Here is a 19,365-nt window from a genome sequence, read left to right on the forward strand (position 1 = left end):
TCAAAGTAGGGTACCTACGATATGTAAAATTTTTAAACTCGTGCCATTTTTTTGTTTTTCACCCAAATACAAAGATTTTTATATTTTGTGAAAGCGCTCGACGAGATCTTGAAAAAAGATGCTTGGACATACTACTTATCTCTTATAATATCCGAGTTATAGGCATTTAAAAATTTAGTGATACAAAATTTACCATACCTTGGTCCGCCTTTTTTTGAATACCGGGCGTAATTTTGGACCAAATGGGCTCAATTTTTTTTTGTTAGTTAGACAACAAAATTTCCAATAATATACAAAAAATTTCAGATCAATATCATTTACAGATCCAAAAATATACGTTTTTTAATTTAAAAATTCAAAAAATTTTAGATTTTTGCCGTTTTTTTTCCAAAAATGTGTCTTAACTCTTTTATTAATAAAATAAAATTTTCTTTAAGAACATATAACAATTTTATAGTTTTCTAAAAGGTATCTTTACGCAGAACGCTTTGGCGTAAAAAACTTGTCCTATTGTTTGAAAATGTTGCCACTGCGTCCTTCCGAATATGACCTATTTTTTATCAAAACTTCAACTTTGGGCGACATGTTCTAAAATCCCAAAGCTGGGATCAGAAAACTGAAAGCAGTTTTGGAAACCTCAATATGTTTTCTATTTACTTCAAAAGTATTTTCCCAGCCCTGAAAGAAATGTGGACCCTATGGGCAAAAAAGTAAAAAATCCCATTTTTGGGATTTTCATTCCTATTTTTGGGAATTGCGGGATGCCCTTTGACCTTTTCAATTTTTTTTTTGCATTTTCTTATTTGAAATGACAAATTTAACAAGCGTTGAAAATTTCATTGAGTTTTGTTGATAAATAAAGATTTTGTCATATATTACATATTTGTTTAATTTCTAAAACTATGATTTATATCAAAATTTTAATAGGGTCGCAGATAGCTACAACAATTTAGTCCATATTTATCCCTTAATATATTTTTTTAGTTAGATATGGAAATTCTCGACCCTTTACAAAAAATTTCAAGCCAATATCTCAATTACATTCAAAAATATGTTCATTTAAACCTGTGTCCTTTAATTTCATCTTTTTCATATTTTAGTATTAAGTATGTTTGCTTATCCTTATAATTGAAAGGTCCTATTATGCTTAAATTTTCAAAAATTAATAACTATTTTTTACCTAAATTTTTTCGACAGATCATTTCGTTCTGTTTCGTTTAAGATCATGTAGGTAAAAATATACAGGTAATGATAATTTCGATTCATTCACTAATAAGAAATATCAATGACTGAATTATAGGTTATAGTAATATAGTCCTAAATGTTAATAGGTAGACAATTCGTAATTTTTTACTTTGGAATACCTGTATCGGAAATGACAAGAATTGGTATATAAGTAAACTTCTCAGATTTTAAGTACCATATTTAATAAATCTACAATGAAGATTACATTAAAGTACGAAGAGTTGTGTTCCGTTTTATGGAGTATATCTTCAAAAGGGCCAGAAAGAATTGAAGACATTTCAAATTATATAAAAACTACATATAGTAGAAAAGTAGACAAAACAGGCATATCAAAAATTGAAAACTTTTTATAACTTTTTGATGTAAAAAGTAAGTCTGTGGATGGAAATCAAAAGAAATTTCGATTAAAATTTTGTAGTTGGATGGAAACTACTACGGAAATCTCAACTTACACCACATCAACAGGAGCGCCTTGCAAGTCAAACGAAGACTTATGTTCAAGGTCAAAAAAAAAAAAAAAAGAGGGTCACACAAAAACTTTTTTCAATCTCAAATGAGGAAATTGCTGATACATTTAACGAAATGCTGAAAAAGGAAAACCAACCTATGGATGCCGTACATATTGCAACTATTCTTCCTAATGCATCACCAAAACGACTTAAGCGAATTGTGGGAAGTATACCAACTCCAACATCACAATCAAATTTTACTGAAGAGGAAGCAATAGCGCTTATGTTGGAACTGGGTCTCAGTCGAAATAAGTACCAAATATTAAGGAAAGCTCTGCATGAAAAAGGACACAATATATTACCATCATACAAGGCGATCCAGGAAAAAAAAAAAACTATCCTACCATCACCTATTGCTGTTAATGATGTGGAAGCTTGTATTGATATATCATCTTTGCTCGAAAACACAGCATCAAACAAACAAGCTTGTGGAAGTCGGACATTAGCAGACTTCAAAAGTGTATTTATGTCATCATTAGTGCCATTACGAATTCGTTCATATTCCCTTAATCCATCATCGTCAAGCATCGGAAATTCATTAGAAGATATATGGATCAATACAACTCCGGGTTCAAAAAATGTTTGTAGACCCATTGGATTTGAATATATAAAGGAGTCAAAGAAAACAACAAAAGATTTAGTGGAATATTTAAAAGATGAAATAAATGCACTGGAGCCCATTTGCATAAAAATAAAGGAATTCTCTATTAACGTATCATATCAGCTAAGCTTAACAATGATTGATGGAAAGGTCAGCAATGCCATAACAGAAACTTCTTCCTTCTGGAGATGCTCAATATGTAATGAGAAAAAGTCGCAATTCTCAAATATAAACAAAAGCAGAAGTATTAATGAAGAAGTCCTGTCTTTCGGAATTTCACCACTTCATGCCAGAATACGATTTTTGGATTACTTTTTACACATAGCATACGACCTCAAATATAGAAGTGTGCCAGAGAATCTTACTAAATCAACAAAAAATAATGAAGAATTGAAAGAACTGAGAGCTGCGGAAAAAAGCAGAATCCAAGAAGAATTTAAAGTTCAGATGGGATTAAACATCGACAAACCACTTCCAAGTTGCGGTAGTACAAATGACGGTAATACGGCGAGAAGGTTTTTTCGTGATTTTGAAATTACTTCAAAAATAACTGGAATCGACAAGGAGTTGCTTCGAAGAGTTAACACTATTTTAATGGCACTGAATAGTAAACATAAAATTAATGAAAATCGATTTGGGGAATATACATCTGAAATTTCTAAATTACTTGTATCTCTGTATCCATGGAGGGAACTAACACCAACAGTACACAAAGTATTGTGTCATGGTCAGCTCAAGAAAATGCTCCAGGCAATCACAGAATGAAGATATTTTTAATAGTTTACTTCTATCTTCTGATCCTGTTCTTTCAACTATGCGAAAAAGATGGATTTGTTATGAAACTCTATCATCTCAAAACAAGGAAGATTTAAAGGACTTATATTACCTTCTGGATATGTATACCGATATGACAGATTATTTTATAGAAAATAAGTAGTGTTAGGAATTAACTATATAAGTAGGTTGTAAGAATTAATTGTATTATGTTTAAGATAAACAGTTCAAATAAAAATAGCTATTATACTAACTGATGATATTGTATTAAATTGTGTTTTATGTTTCGGTGGGCGGGAAAGGTGGTTTGTGTGGGGTGATTTAGGTGTTGTTGTGCGTGGCTCATAATAAAATTATAATTTTTTTATTGTATATACAATGTTATAGTCTTTAATAAAATAATTAACTAAATAATTTTTAAAAATTGTCCAAATATTTTATTCAACACCAAATGTATGGTCTGTCATACTTAATACTAAAATATGAAAAAGATGAAATTAAAGGACACAGGTTTAAATGAACATATTTTTGAATGTATTTGAGATATTGGCTTAAATTTTTTGTAAAGGGTCGAGAATTTCCATATCTAACTAAAAAATGATATTAAGGGATAAATATGGACTAAATTGTTGTAGCTATCTGCGACCCTATTAAAATTTTGATATAAATCATAGTTTTAGAAATTAAACAAATATGTAATATATGACAAAATCTTTATTTATCAACAAAACTCAATGAAATTTTCAACGCTTGTTAAATTTGTCATTTCAAATAAGAAAATGCAAAAAAAAATTGAAAAGGTCAAAGGGCATCCCGCAATTCCCAAAAATAGGAATGAAAATCCCAAAAATGGGATTTTTTACTTTTTTGCCCATAGGGTCCACATTTCTTTCAGGGCTGGGAAAATACTTTTGAAGTAAATAGAAAACATATTGAGGTTTCCAAAACTGCTTTCAGTTTTCTGATCCCAGCTTTGGGATTTTAGAACATGTCGCCCAAAGTTGAAGTTTTGATAAAAAATAGGTCATATTCGGAAGGACGCAGTGGCAACATTTTCAAACAATAGGACAAGTTTTTTACGCCAAAGCGTTCTGCGTAAAGATACCTTTTAGAAAACTATAAAATTGTTATATGTTCTTAAAGAAAATTTTATTTTATTAATAAAAGAGTTAAGACACATTTTTGGAAAAAAAACGGCAAAAATCTAAAATTTTTTGAATTTTTAAATTAAAAAACGTATATTTTTGGATCTGTAAATGATATTGATCTGAAATTTTTTGTATATTATTGGAAATTTTGTTGTCTAACTAACAAAAAAAATTGAGCCCATTTGGTCCAAAATTACGCCCGGTATTCAAAAAAAGGCGGACCAAGGTATGGTAAATTTTGTATCACTAAATTTTTAAATGCCTATAACTCGGATATTATAAGAGATAAGTAGTATGTCCAAGCATCTTTTTTCAATATCTCGTCGAGCGCTTTCACAAAATATAAAAATCTTTGTATTTGGGTGAAAAACAAAAAAATGGCACGAGTTTAAAAATTTTACATATCGTAGGTACCCTACTTTGAGCCGCCACAGCGCCGTCCCTGGGGCATCTGCAGGGTTCATCTTCAAAACTTAAACTCGAATACTCCTTGGCTACGCTCACGCCAAATTTTATCCCGATCGGATCAGCCGCTTAGAAATGCCAGATTTATTTCCAAAAAATTTCCATTCTGCCCCACTGTGCGCTGTCAATCTCCATATAAAAAAATTCTCTCTCAAAACCGACGCTGTCAAACTCCATATATAAAAAATTTAATAAATTCGCCGCAAAATGAATTAACTTCACCTTATAATCTATTCGCCTTGGACCAAGGCGAATTCATATAAGGTGGTGTTATTCAATCAGCTGATAATTTTTGTCTTAATTCGCCTGGTTTACGTAGCTGTAAAAGTTTGTTATTGTTTACATTTTTATATTTAAAAATGTCCGTTAAATGTAGTAAAACTTCGTTAATAATTTTAATTATTTATGTAAAAAATCTGAAAATACCAAGCATGTCGTAAACAAATATCATTTTATTTAAATAATGGTATAATTGGTATGTATACAAATATGTTATTTAAGAAAAATATTTTTTTCTATTAAATGTTAACATATTACACAATATTGTTTTATATTTTATATTAAAATTGTGTAGATAACGTGATTAGCTAAAAAAATATCTTCCGGAACACTTAATATTAAGAAACGCATATGAAGTATTTACCCGGCTGGTGGCAGCTGACTTGTACGTTATGGCTTAATTTTGAAATCTATTAAATGTTAACAAATTAAACAATATAGTTTTATATATACACTGTGTAGATAAAGAGATTAACTAAAAAAAGTCTATTCCGGAACGCTTTATATAGCAAAACACATATGAGGTATTTACCCGTCCGGCGGCTGCTACATTATGGCCAAATATTGAAAATTACTCCGCCGGAGTAGAATTATCCATTCGCAACAAATATTCATTCATTAATATAATATTTTCATGAATATGTACTTTTTTATGTTTATTTTCCACAAAAAATTAAGATTTACTTAACTTCAGGCACTCACTTAAATTTTGCAAATTAATCTGCCGGAATAGAATTTTTCGTTTGAAACAAACATTATTCAATTCAGAATATATTTTCCTCACAAATTTTAATATCTTTATCTTTATTTTTTAATAAAATATAAACATTTTACAAAAATTTTTCATTAATGAATTCTCCGTACTTATGGTTTTTGACATCTACGTAAACCAAATGCAAAAACAAAATACATGTAAAATGTTGTTGTTGTAGAACTTATCTTATCTGAATTCGCAACCTTATCTGAATTCGCCTTGGTATAAGCTATAGCAAGGTATATTAATTTTATAAGGTAGTGTCATCGGCGAATTCAGAATACCAAGCGAATTGGTTATATTTTTTTTATATGTAGTTTGACATTGTGCCTGCACTTGAAGGCGAATTGGCTGTAAGGGAAAATTTTCAAAAACAGCTGACAAATAAATCAAAGCGAATTTAAATTAAACAAAAAATGTTTATAAATTTGAATCTGTTTATAATTTATTTTGATGTTTTAACTTTTAAAGATTAAAAACACAAAAATATACCCTAATCACACAATTTCACTTTAATCACAAAATTTAATATACAAAATGAAACCAGCTTGACATTAACAAAATGAAAACAAAGTTTGACATTTACAAAATGTAAACAAAGTTTGACATTAATTATACACCACGGCGAAAAATGAACATAATAGCAAAAAACGATCAGCTGTTCTGATAACACTACCTTATAATCAAGGTATATTTATTTTATAAGGTAGTGTTAACAAAACAGCTGACTATTTTTTGCTCACATTCATGTTTTTTCGCCGCGGTGTAGAGTTAATGTCAAACTTTGTTTACGTTTGGTTAATGTATGCAAAATGTCAAAGTTTGTTTATATTTTTAATTTGACATTTAAAAGTGTGCTTTTAAAAGTAAAACTAAATTTATAATCAAATTGTGAAAAATTGTGAGTGATAAAAGTGTTATTATTGTGAAATTAAAAAAAAAACAATGCGTTGTTGCAAAATATGTGGGAAGAAAGTGGAGGCTGGAGGTGGGACATTTTTTAATGTGCCCAAAGACATTCAAAAAAGAGAAAAATGGAGTGAGGTCTGCCAAATGACTCTAACCTCCAATGCACGTATATGCATTGTTCCTAATAGGGAAAATCATTAAACAACTTTCTAAACGCTGGACAAATTCTTTGGCTACTTACGAAGAATTTTAACAATTTTATTATATTTCAAAAAATCTTTTATTTACAAACAACTTTTTTTTTTTAATTTTTACAAATTCGCCTCATATTATAAATCAGCTGTTTTTGACATTGTGCCTACACCAGAATTCGCCTAAACAAAAACAAATACTGTACAGTGTTGTATTTCGATTCGCCCAAGTTTTTTTGAATTCGCCCTTAACACTACCTTATAAAATAAATATACCTTGCTTATAATTAATATATCTTGAGCTATAGCACGCAGAAACAAATGAAACTGTATTACCTATCCGCAAACAAATATTGGGTGTATATTATACACTGTATTACCCAAATACAACTTTCGTTGTTAATGTTTCAATTCTTTGACGAAATCTTCAGAGGTTGTCTCGGATCTTTGCTCATATCATAAGAATCCAGAATATATATTCTTTAAATAGTCGGAAAATTATATTTTAAAAATTACAAATGAAATGGCAAACTTATATATACTCTTCTCATGAAGGTGAAGGGTGTAAGAAAGTTAAAAATATTTGTTACAGATACTGATAAGTTCTGATTTATACTATAGAATTATTTATGGAAACAACTTATAAATTTATGGAAACAACTTAAAAATTATAAATTTAATTAAACTGAAATTTTTATAGATTGCGTTAAAACTGCTGCTACCTAAAACTCCTGTCACCTTATTTAATGGACCTTGCAACCACCTATACGAAATATATTGTTTTCATTGTATATGGTTGGCAACGCAAACATATGTTTTGTTGATTTTTTTGTTTGACAGAAGTTTGATTTTCATAATTTTATTTTTTACGTTTACTCAACTGTTGCTAAAGGAAAATAAGTAAAGAAAATAAATTAAAATGCAAGATGTAACTGCAAGAGTATTTGCGGCAATGCAAAATCTTGATATAACAGCATTGAGCACATATCCCCAAAATGAAATTCGACCTGTACTGCCGGCTTTAGTGCGTATGAGCCTGTTGTCACCACTCGACAATACAAAATCGTCCATGGAATCTCGCAAACAAATTTTAGCAGTTCTTATAGGAATTGAGGTGGTAAACAGTATAGTGTCATATTTACAAGTCAATTATCATGAGCTCGAACAAGAGCTGAAAAAAGAATTGCAGGCCCGGCAAAAATCCATGTACTACGATGGACAACAGTCAGAGTTTGGATTACAAACAGGCATAGCTTTGGGATTCGAAAGAGCGGATGTGACACGTAAAGTTCGTGTTGTTTTATCGGAAATATTTAACGTTCAATGGCAGTTGTCGGAACAGAAGACTCCGGTTCAGTCTGAAATATTAGACGATGGTATATATTTGGAAGAAGTCGTTGATATTCTGTGCATTGCTTTAGCTGAGCTACCATCTTTATTAAATATACTAGAGCTGACTGACACTTTGGTTCAAGTACCAAATGGCCATCGGATTATATGTGCTTTAGTGGCAAATTTCCCTGATTGTTATCGTGATGTCGTTACCCATGTAATAATCAACTGTGACGAAGAGTCAAACGAAGGAAAGCAAAAACTTGTACTCTTGATGGCGTTAAGCGAAATAAATCCTTCGCAAGCTTTATCAACAAGAGCAATATGTGTGGAGATATTGAAAGTACCCTCATTTATGCTAAAACTTTGTCTTAAATATCCACAGGATTTGGTAAGTATTTACTATACAGTCTTCCTAATTATTTTAATGCTAATTATCATTATACCATTCTATTGTGTATTGATATTTAATACATCTAGTTATGTCTATGTGGATTTTATGTGTCATCCTCTATCTTTCTTTAGATATCTTTCTTAACAGGCATGTTGCTGGGAAATGATCAAAATGTGCGTACATGGTTTGCAGAATTTGTTCATTCCAGTCAAAAACGTAAAGGAGATGCATTAATTCTGGTCAGAGCCGAATTATTGCAACAACTGCTGAACATCGTTAATAACTCAACAAATCAAAACACTGACGTAGAGGACTATACTGTCCAAGGGGCTGTATTGATGCGATTGTACTGTGCATTGCGTGGAATTGCTGGCTTAAAGTAAGATTTGTTTTATTTATTGGAAATAGGTTTTTGTAATTCTGTTTTTCTTTAAGGTTTAATGATGACGAAATTAATGCATTGGCCCAGCTAGTTTCGAGTAAGCCGCAACCTACTCAGTCAGGAATGAGATTTGTTTCACTAGCATTGTGCATGTTGATTGCCTGTCCGTCATTGGTTTCTACTGCAGCTCTTGAAAACAAGGCTGTTGAATGGCTACAGTGGCTGATAAAAGAGGATGTATTCTTTGGCAAGAGATCTGATGCCAGCACTTCCCTGGGTGAGATGCTTTTGTTGTTAGCCATACACTTTCATGGAAATCAAATATCAGCCATAGGGGAGCTCGTCTGCTCGACCTTGGCCATGAAAATTCCTATACGGCCGAACAGTACAAATCGTATAAAACAAGTTTTTACCCAGGATCTTTTCACGGAGCAAGTAGTAGCATCACATGCAGTGCGTGTGCCGGTCACACCGAAATTGAATGCTAATATACCTGGTTACTTGCCGGTACATTGCATACATCAGCTGCTAAAATCAAGGGCCTTCCTTAAACATAAGGTGCCTATAAAATCTTGGATTTACAAACAGATATGCAACTCGGTTCGTCCACTGCATCCAGTCATGCCGGCCCTAATCGAAGTATATGTAAACACCTTGATTGTACCAAATCCACAGGGCAAAGTTAATGTCGATCATATGCACAAGTCGTTTTCTGAAATGGAAATTCTTCACATATTTAGGTCCAATTACAATGGCACAAATGTATTGGGTGACATAACTTCGACTCCCAATTTTAATGTCTTCTCACAGTATGGTAGTTTAGGTGGTAATATGTCGTCAGCAGATAGTGATGAATTGTCCAAATATCAAGTACAGTGTCCCTTAACTGCACAGCTTTTAATACTTTATTATTTGGTATTGTATGAAGACACTCGTATTTCCAATTTATCAAATGCTGCACTGAGTGGAAGGAAAATCAAAGAATACACAAACAATTTTCTTTCAGAATTACCAATGAAATATTTGCTTCAAAAGGCCCAACATTATCATAATGAATATGTGGGCATATTTCATCCCCTATTGCGTTTGATTGTATCGAATTATCCCCACCTGAGTATGGTAGATGATTGGCTCGAAGAACATTGCAGCTCAGGAATTTGTCGTAACCGTAATATAAATGTGCCTAAAAATTCGGTTGAACAAATTCAAGAATGCCTTAAAAGAATTGATTTCAATAAATTAGATACGAAACCCGGAAAAGCAATTCCAGTATTGAAGGCTTTGCTTAAGATGCCGCCTGAAGATATTGCTCGAAATGCAGATCTAATAGTAGAAAACTTACCAAAAGTATTCCAGCGTAAGGTACCACGTTCAATTAAAAATTTATATTTAGATATTTGGCTTCGTTTAAATGGTGTGTTGCCTATAAGTTTCTGGCAAAAATCACTTACTTCGATTATGGCATCAGAGGATTACATAAATCGCTGTTCTTTCGTTGTGGAAAATATGCTGGATCCATTGCAGGTTCTGCGTTGCAGTAGAGAGATATTTCATTGCCCTCATACTCTGATAATATTGTTGCGTATTCTTCAAGGAAGTTTGGCTGCATCAAAAGCTCATCTAAGCATACAAATGCAATCAAAACAAATAATAGATAAAAATGGACAAGTACAGTGTGACACCGATAGGGAAGAACTTAAGACCGCTTTAATAGCATCACAAGAGAGCGCTGCAGTTCATATACTGCTCGAAGTTCTAGCTGATATGTATGCGAATGGAGATACACGTGTCTCTTCGTTTGAACTGCGCGAAGCTCAGGGTATTATATGCTCATTTATTCATCAAGCATTCATTTCTGAGCCATCTTTGGCAAAACTTGTACACTTTCAAACATACCCTCGGGAAGTGATACCCATGATGGTTAAGGGAGTTCCTTCTATGCATATCTGTATAGATTTCCTACACGAATTCCTTAGCATGCCGGAAATGGATAAACAGATCTTTACAATCGACTTGACATCTCATTTAGTCTTAAAATATGCCATTCCAAAAAGTTTAAGTGTCTCAAAATTCTGCGTCAACACTATTCATTCAGCACTATCTCTACTCTCTACAGAGGCCAAATGTAAATATCTATGTAATATTTTACCGTCTCTTATACGTTTTGCCGAAGCTTTTCCTATTCTAACCGACGATTGTATTAATATTTTAATGTTAACGGGTCGCAGTCTATATTCACAGTCAACGCTTGGCATTAATTCGACCCATATGCAGTTGACAGCCAACTCTAGGCACAAATGCTTCAAGGAAGCACCCCGCTATATAGCAATGATCGAAGAGGCGTTTGAAATGTTAATTACGAAAATAATAAATAAGATCGAATTATATTAGTAAAATAAGTATAAATATGTATGTATGTACGTGTATTTAAATAAAGTTATTTTTCTTTTATACAAAAATGGCGGGAAGTCCTGTATTCAGTATCTCGGACGGAAATTTCATTTTCAAAATTTATATGAAATTTACTAAATTTTTAAATATTTTTTGAGTGCATTCCATACAAAATTTGAAAATAAATAAAAAAACTCACCGATGGACACAGCAGATCTTACCCAATAAGATGGATAAGTTTTGCGTGTTATAATGTAATATGAAGGAATTATGATCAATCCGCCGATCACTTTTTATCGGGAACTCATACCATTTTTGTGATAATGCGGTGAAAATCAAATCGCCAACTACAACACAGTCCTATATCCTTCCAATGAAAATATTTTCTTTAAAGATTGTCAACGGAGCATCAAAAACTTTATAAGTTTACATTCCATATTTTTCATTGCCTTACGTTGCTCCAATCAACATCGATGCTTCTCTACATTATAAACATCGATGTAATCGAGTAAGTAAACGTCCCAACAAAAACATCAAACACAATTACATAGACTAAAACAACTCCCGCAATCACAACACCATATGCGGCAGCTACAACAAAAACAGACCATTCCCACGATAATTGAATCTTCGCTCCGGAACGACCCGAATCATACTCGGCCAAAGAATGTCAACCCAGCGACAGCTGTATCAACCGAAAGTTTTTTTCCCTAGGTGAGCAAAACATGTCGGCAATTTTACTCAAACTCCTCTTAACTATAGCCGGCGTTGAACAAAGTCCAGGTCCTTTTTTGTTCAAAATGTCGTGAACAAATAAAGCGTAACACCACCTCAGTCCAATGCACCGTTTGTAATAACTGTTGTCACCTGAAAAGGTGCTCACGACTAACCTGCCACCGCCATAGCTTCTTAGGAACAAGTTGAAGTTCACAGACCCAAAACCCCCACACTACTCCCACACTCCCGTGTCCAAACTGCACCCCCGGACTGACTATTGTCCAAACAACATCCCACGGACCAAATATTGTTCATAATATAACCCCCGGAAACAGCAAATCATATCATGTACGTTGGAGATGTTCTGTCTGTCAGGATGTAATTGGCAGGTACATAACGCTCGCACAAAGACTGGAGTTATAGCTTCTTAGCGGCCTGTTGCGTAAATAATCCCACGGCGACATTTGCCACCCCAGTCACACCTGTGCAAAATACCCCACGCAGGACTGTGCATACTCACCTGAATCTTCCCCAACTACAACAACAACCCCCGGTAAGAACACCATCACAAATGCCAAGTATATGGCATTTGTGATGGTGTTGGAAGCTAACCAGGGATTGTAGACTCTCGGCTTCCAGTGATTACAACATCATAAGGAGAGGCAGAGAACGTGATCGTGGCGGTGGTCTAGCTGTTATCATAAATCGAAACATCAACTATACGTTGACAACACCACCTTGACCCTTGGAAGCAATGAGCATCTCAATAAACACTGGAGATATTGAGTTAGAAACCATCAATGTATATATCTCGCCCGTTAAAAACATTGGGGCTAGTTATCATCCCAGCATTTCCCATCTTTTGCAAGGAGATAACAGAATAATACTTGGATTTTAATGCTTATCACGAGAGTTGGTACTCACAGCTACTAAACGATCCACGCGGTATTTCTATTTCTTACCAGATAGACGAATCGGACTTCGCTGCAATAAATAACCCAGCTAGCATTTTTTGAAATTTTTGATCACATTCGAGTCATTTATGACTCTTCTGCACGATTAAAATGATCATATACGCGCTCATTTTCTGATCATAAATGATACATTCGTCGTTAGAAAATGGTACCCTACCCGCGACGCTTCTAAACGAGTCTTTTATGAGCCCCACTTCTGATCAGTTCTGACTCATTTTTTAATCTTTTTTGAGTCATTAATAAGGTCGTTTTAGAATTATTTTCGAATCATATTATAGTAATTTTTGAGTCTTGTCTGAGTAATTTTTATGTTTCTTACAGACAAATACAATACAACAGAAAACACATTTTGATCTTCCGACTGCTCGAAATGTAACTACAAAATAAATTTATAAACAATCAAATTTCGAACACCTGAAAGACCTATTTGTGATTGCTGTACATTTTGTTGTTTTTCAAAAAAATCAGATTTTAAACATTAATTGGAATTATTTAGACTTAGTTAAGTGATTAGTCACCCAACTATCTTCCGTAGATCATTAAACATTATTTTCGAATCATATTATAGTAATTTTTGAGTCTTGTCTGAGTAATTTTTATGTTTCTTACAGACAAATACAATACAACAGAAAACACATTTTGATCTTCCGACTGCTCGAAATGTAACTACAAAATAAATTTATAAACAATCAAATTTCGAACACCTGAAAGACCTATTTGTGATTACTGTACATTTTGTTGTTTTTCAAAAAAAATCAGATTTTAAACATTAATTGGAATTATTTAGACTTAGTTAAGTGATTAGTCACCCAACTATCTTCCGTAGATCATTAAACATATAAAATTATGAAAATCGACTTTATAAATATCACACAAATCGAAATATTTATACATTTAATTTTATAAACGAAATGAGAATTATATCAACTTATTTTAGGCCACAGAAACTTTTTTGCCAACTCTTTTAAAAGAGTCTTTTCTGAGTCCATTTTCTAATCAGTTTGTGTAATTTTTAAGTGTAGGTGTTGTTATTCCATTGCAAACAAAAACAATTACACAGAAACAATTTTTTATCTTCCAACTACTCGAAATATGATCATAAAATATGTTTTTAAAACCATCATATTTTAAACACCAGAATGATCAATTTATGATTGCTATACATTTTGTTATTGTTTTTCAAATAATCAGTTTTCAATCATATATCGGGATCATTTTCGAATCATTTTTTAAGCGCTCAACTTATTAATCACGTTTAGGTCATCAAAAGGATTCAAAAATGAGTCAGTTTACTGATTAATCATCCAACAATCTTCCAAATGCTAGCTGGGAAAGACTTCTCTACGGGAGTAACTCCTAGCAGTTCAAGCTCCCCAGACTTTTCTATAGTCTGTATAGCCCAGACCACATACCAATCTTGATCACGGTAGAGAAGCCTAGAGACTTCGTGGAGCCAGATAAGCGCACGTTCGTAAACTACAACAAAGCCGACTGGAACGGCTTTACGAACCACATAGACGATTCATTATGTCACTTGCCGCCCCCGCATTTGCCTTAAGAGATGAAGCAATATTAAGGAAAACTGTCAAATCAAAACATCGCTGCTATTGCGTTTAACAAATTGCAGCATACAGATGCCAAAAAATGCTCAACACAATTCTGCTACTCAAGGAGAATCCTACCACCCTATCTCACCCTATTATCACCTGTAGCAAAGATTTTAGAATCACAAATACTACCAACCCGCTCGCCAATCACCAGCAGATAACCTCACAGATCGCCAATGGTCTCAATCAGCAACGACTGTGTCAGCGCACCATCGTCGTATTTTATGGTTTAAGTATTTTATGGTTTCCAACAGTTAAAATATAATGTTCAAGTGCAGAGTTACACAAAGTAATGCCACCCGAAATTATCGGAGAAGGGCTGTTAAATCCAGCAACAACTACGCAACTGAATCATGATGCCCCCACACGAATTATGGCTAACTGCGTCAGCTCTCAAGATATAACAATATCGAGCCCTGGTCTTATAAACTATGCAACCTGGAGAGCAGTAGCTTCAGAAAATTCACTGATCGCATCTTCAATGATCTTTCAGCTCCAACCAACGTGCATCAAGCAGAGAGCAAATTCCGTGAAACTGTAATCGCAACAGCAGCCCAACGAAGAAGGATGAGAGTGTGAACGGAGGATTTGAGGACCCAGAGAGAGATAAAACGAAACGAAGTGTTGCTCGCAAAGTCCACAAACTTCCAGTCTTAAGTTGCAAGGCGATTGGCCCCGACGGTATTTCCATGTTGATTCTGAAACACTTTGTCGTGCGGGGAGTCGAGAACTTGACAATGGTATTTAACCTGTCAAGGAGTGGTCTGATAGGGTAGAGTCATCCCGATACTAAAAGCAGGGAAGAAATAGACAGAGGGTCAATCCTACAGGCTATCCTCCCCCAGCTGTTCAGCCATGTAACAGCACTTTATCATCAGCATGGATGTGAGAATTAGCGGAGTTTATAAATTAAAAGACTCATTGAATTAAACAGGGAGTACCTCAGTTACGCCATTCAAATGGACGAATTTTCCAATTTAATAAAGTCTTGAGAATTGTTTTGATTGCAAATCTTTTGGATTCCACGAGAACCAATTTTAAATTTATAATACACATATTGAGTATATTGTTGTGACCCACTGATCATTAAAAAAATGAGAAAGAGTGGTTTATACATATATAATTTTCGATTCCAAACTTTGGTATATCTTAACAATTTTAAAACAAAATAGATATTGTTGGCGTATTGATTAATATTTTCATACAAAAATTGAAAACAAATCCATCACTATTGGCCATAATAAACAATTAAGAGTTTAATATTTTACTGTACCAAATTTTATATACCCACTCCAGTACGACGATAGCTTTAAATACAATCCACCGCTTTTTGGTGGATAGTATTTAAAACAGTTTTGTATGAGCTTTCATTATCGATGTTATCCAGGTGTTCTTGGATGTTGCTCTCATACAAACGAAGATCTTTCTAGACATGCCTCGAGGGGGTTCTAATTCCGTTAGATGGTGGTTCAGGTGGCCCCTCCCATGACATCTCATTAGGAACTGCTTTGATAGCATGATGCGTTATGACAGCTTTGACACTTCATTGCGTGTCGCTAACTCTAGGGGGCCACACTGGCGCTGTGTAGTTTACCAGTGACAGGCCTATCGTTTGGCAGGTAGTTTAAAAGGTTTCTTTATCCATTCCCCATTTTGTTGCAGATTGCAGTGGTGTGCGCGGAGGCCATAAAGAGGCTATCGAATGAGACACCAAGTATTTTGGGGTGATTTACCGTCGGGATATTTTGGCCATCCAATTCTAGCCTTACTTCATTTGTCCAAGTGATAAAGAGAGTTTCTGAGGATTATGTTGAGGATATTTTTAAATTTCTCGAATGGAAGAAGCAGGAAAGATCTCATAAGTAACAGTTTAACAGACTGCAAAAGTCATCAATACTGTTGCCCGTGGCAATATCAAGCAGTCATCGGCGTAGGATATTATTTGACGCCGCCCGGGGGTGTTGGGAGTTTAGACATATGGAAATTAAACAGGATAGGCGAAAGGACTTCACCTTGGGGTACTCCCTATTTAATTCTACGAGACTTGGATCTTTGGTTTCTATACCCTCCACCACCATCAGTGGTGATAGAGGGTATATATAAGTTTGTCATTCCATGTGTAACACCAAGAAATATTCATCTGAGACCCAACAAAGTATATATATTCTGGATCCTTATGAAATTCTGAGTCGATTTAGCTGCGTCCGTCTGTCTGTCTCAAACACTCTCACGTTAAAACTAAGCAAAATAAATCAGCCAAATTCACTGAAAATATTCACTATTGTCCTAAGCAGTTTGGTATTGAAAATCAGCCAAATCGGTCCACAACGTAAAAAGTTATGAGTAAAAATTTCAGACTACCTCGAAAAAAATTTAGTTTTTTCTTGAGAAACTACTAAAGATAGTAGAATGAATTTTGTTACACGCTATTTTCTTTACCCAGGGATCAAAAATGTTCAAACTCAAAACAATCGATTCAAAATTTCTCATAGCCCCCATACAAAGGCACATATTCTCGATTTAGATTTATCGTTAATAACTTCGGCAAACATATCGGTATCACCACGAAATTTTGCACATATGTATATAATAAGTACAAAAATCATATTACCAACGTAGATCTGTATAGGTCGATTATTGGTCACAGCTCCCATTAATGGTCCACTTTCGAAAAATACTTAAATACAAATAACTAATTAAGAAATAAAGATATTGGAATAATATTCAACATAAATATGTTTTGTGTATACATATATCACTTTGCAAAATATTTTTCGGATTGGTCCATAATTGGGCATAGCTCCCATATAAGGCCCATTTACGATAACCACGTAATCACACATATTACATAACTGAATGAAGATATCGGTATAAAATTAGTCATGAATGTGTCTAAAGTAGATATGAAACACCCTGCGAAATGTTTTCCGGATCGGTCCATAATTAGTCACAGCTCCTATATAAGGACCAGTTCCGAAAATCGCTTAAATGCAAATATCCAATTAAGAAATAAAGATATTTTAAAAATAGGCTATATAAATAAGTTTTTTTCTGATCGGTCCATAATTGTTCATATCTGTCATATAAGATCCACTTCATTGATAAATAAAGATATCGGAATAAGTATATTTTGTGTATATAAGAAATCTTAAAACAAAAATTAGGATCAATGTATAATTGGTCTTAGTTCTAATATAAGGCCCATTTCCATAAGTCACTTTTTCCAATATATTTCATTCAATTATAAATATGTATATACGGATAAAATCCGACATAGTGTGTTTTTTATCGATAAATCATTCTGCGAAATTTTGTTCGGATTGGCCAATAATTGGCCATATCTTCATAAAAAATATATATGATTTCTAAATGATAGCACCCTCATCACGGAAGCACAATTTAAACTTTCACAATTTATTAAATACGTATCTAGTAATATGTATAAGGGTTTTCATAAAAAGTAGCTTACAGGAGGGTATTTAAGATTCGGCATAGCCAAATATAGCACTTTGACTTGTTAAACTTTACGAATGACTGTTGTCCACCCACGTAGTTCACTAGCCATCTCTAGGTGTTGTCGAAGACATCAGATGTAAATATATCTCGGAGGAGTATGGCGTGATTGACCGTATCAAATGCTTTTGATAGATCGAGTGTCAAAGAACTGTTCGTCGGGCAAACTTGTGTGGTGATGACAGTTAAATCTGTTGTTGTACTGTGCTTTAGACGGAACCCTATTAAATTTCTAGACCTCGGGTATTATCAGAGCTGATATTGACAAATTGAGGACTTTTGTTAGGTACTCAACTCTCGGTTCATCCAAATTTTTCAGCATCAACATGGATGTACCGTTTGTGCCAATAACTTTCGATGACGATGATATTGGTGTTTGCTATTTTATTGCAATGTTTGGATCCGGTACTTATAATTGTGGGCTTTATGTCGACTTTATATCCTTTAGAGTGGTCACTCTATATAAATCTTTTATAAAAGAAAAAAAAAAAAAAAACAACGTTTATCTGAAGGTATTCCTTCTGATCACTTGATGTACTTGTATTATCAAGAATGGCAAAATAACTTTAGAAGAAATTAGGAAATGTGTTTGGATTTGAATGAATATCATTTCATTTCGAATGGCCTGTTGGAACAGGTCTGCAATATGCGTACTCAATTGGTTGGTTCCTTGGAGCCATCACAATTTTAATAAATAGCAAAGGTGATCTTAGAATGCATTATATAAATCTCAAATCGAATTGTTTCTCTATGACTAAAGCCGCCCTTGATGATGGGATGTATCCTAATATACATATGTATGTGTATTGGATTCAAAAGTTTATCATATTAAAACGCTCATTACAGTTGCTTTGTCTGCAGGTTTGTTGTAAGGTTGCTTACAGAAAATCTCTCGGAATCTCTATATCCCATAATTGACCCTGTCCCCATATAAGGTGACCTTCAATAATTGATTTTAACGTTTTTTACGTACTTAATAATACCATACCAAATTTTATGACGATCGAAGCATAATTCACCCTAAACCCATATGAGATTTTTTCAGAAAATAAGGATATTCGACGAAAAAAACTTTTTTAGGATCCGAAACCTAACGATAACCGGAGTTGGTGTTAACAGGGGTAAGCGGCCAAAATAAATACCTGGGAAGTGATATTCATTTTCTGAAAGGTGGATCCAA

The 19,365-nt window shown here is 33.7% G+C and overlaps 1 protein-coding gene across 1 annotated transcript; it reads left to right on the forward strand.

Moving 5' to 3' along the window:
* The first annotated feature begins 7,584 nt into the window (after positions 1-7,584).
* On the forward strand, positions 7,585-11,466 carry LOC119611318 (integrator complex subunit 2). Its single transcript, XM_037966860.1, has 3 exons — positions 7,585-8,598; positions 8,733-8,980; positions 9,037-11,466. Exons 1-3 carry the CDS (start codon positions 7,795-7,797, stop codon positions 11,372-11,374), a joined length of 3,390 nt encoding a protein of 1,129 aa, XP_037822788.1. The 5' UTR covers positions 7,585-7,794; the 3' UTR covers positions 11,375-11,466.
* Positions 11,467-19,365: the final 7,899 nt, after the last annotated feature.

The sequence above is a fragment of the Lucilia sericata genome, unplaced genomic scaffold, assembly GCF_015586225.1.
Source record: "Lucilia sericata isolate MDLA Ls3-8-SP2 unplaced genomic scaffold, ASM1558622v1 Contig000031F_arrow, whole genome shotgun sequence".
NCBI lineage: Eukaryota > Metazoa > Arthropoda > Insecta > Diptera > Calliphoridae > Lucilia > Lucilia sericata.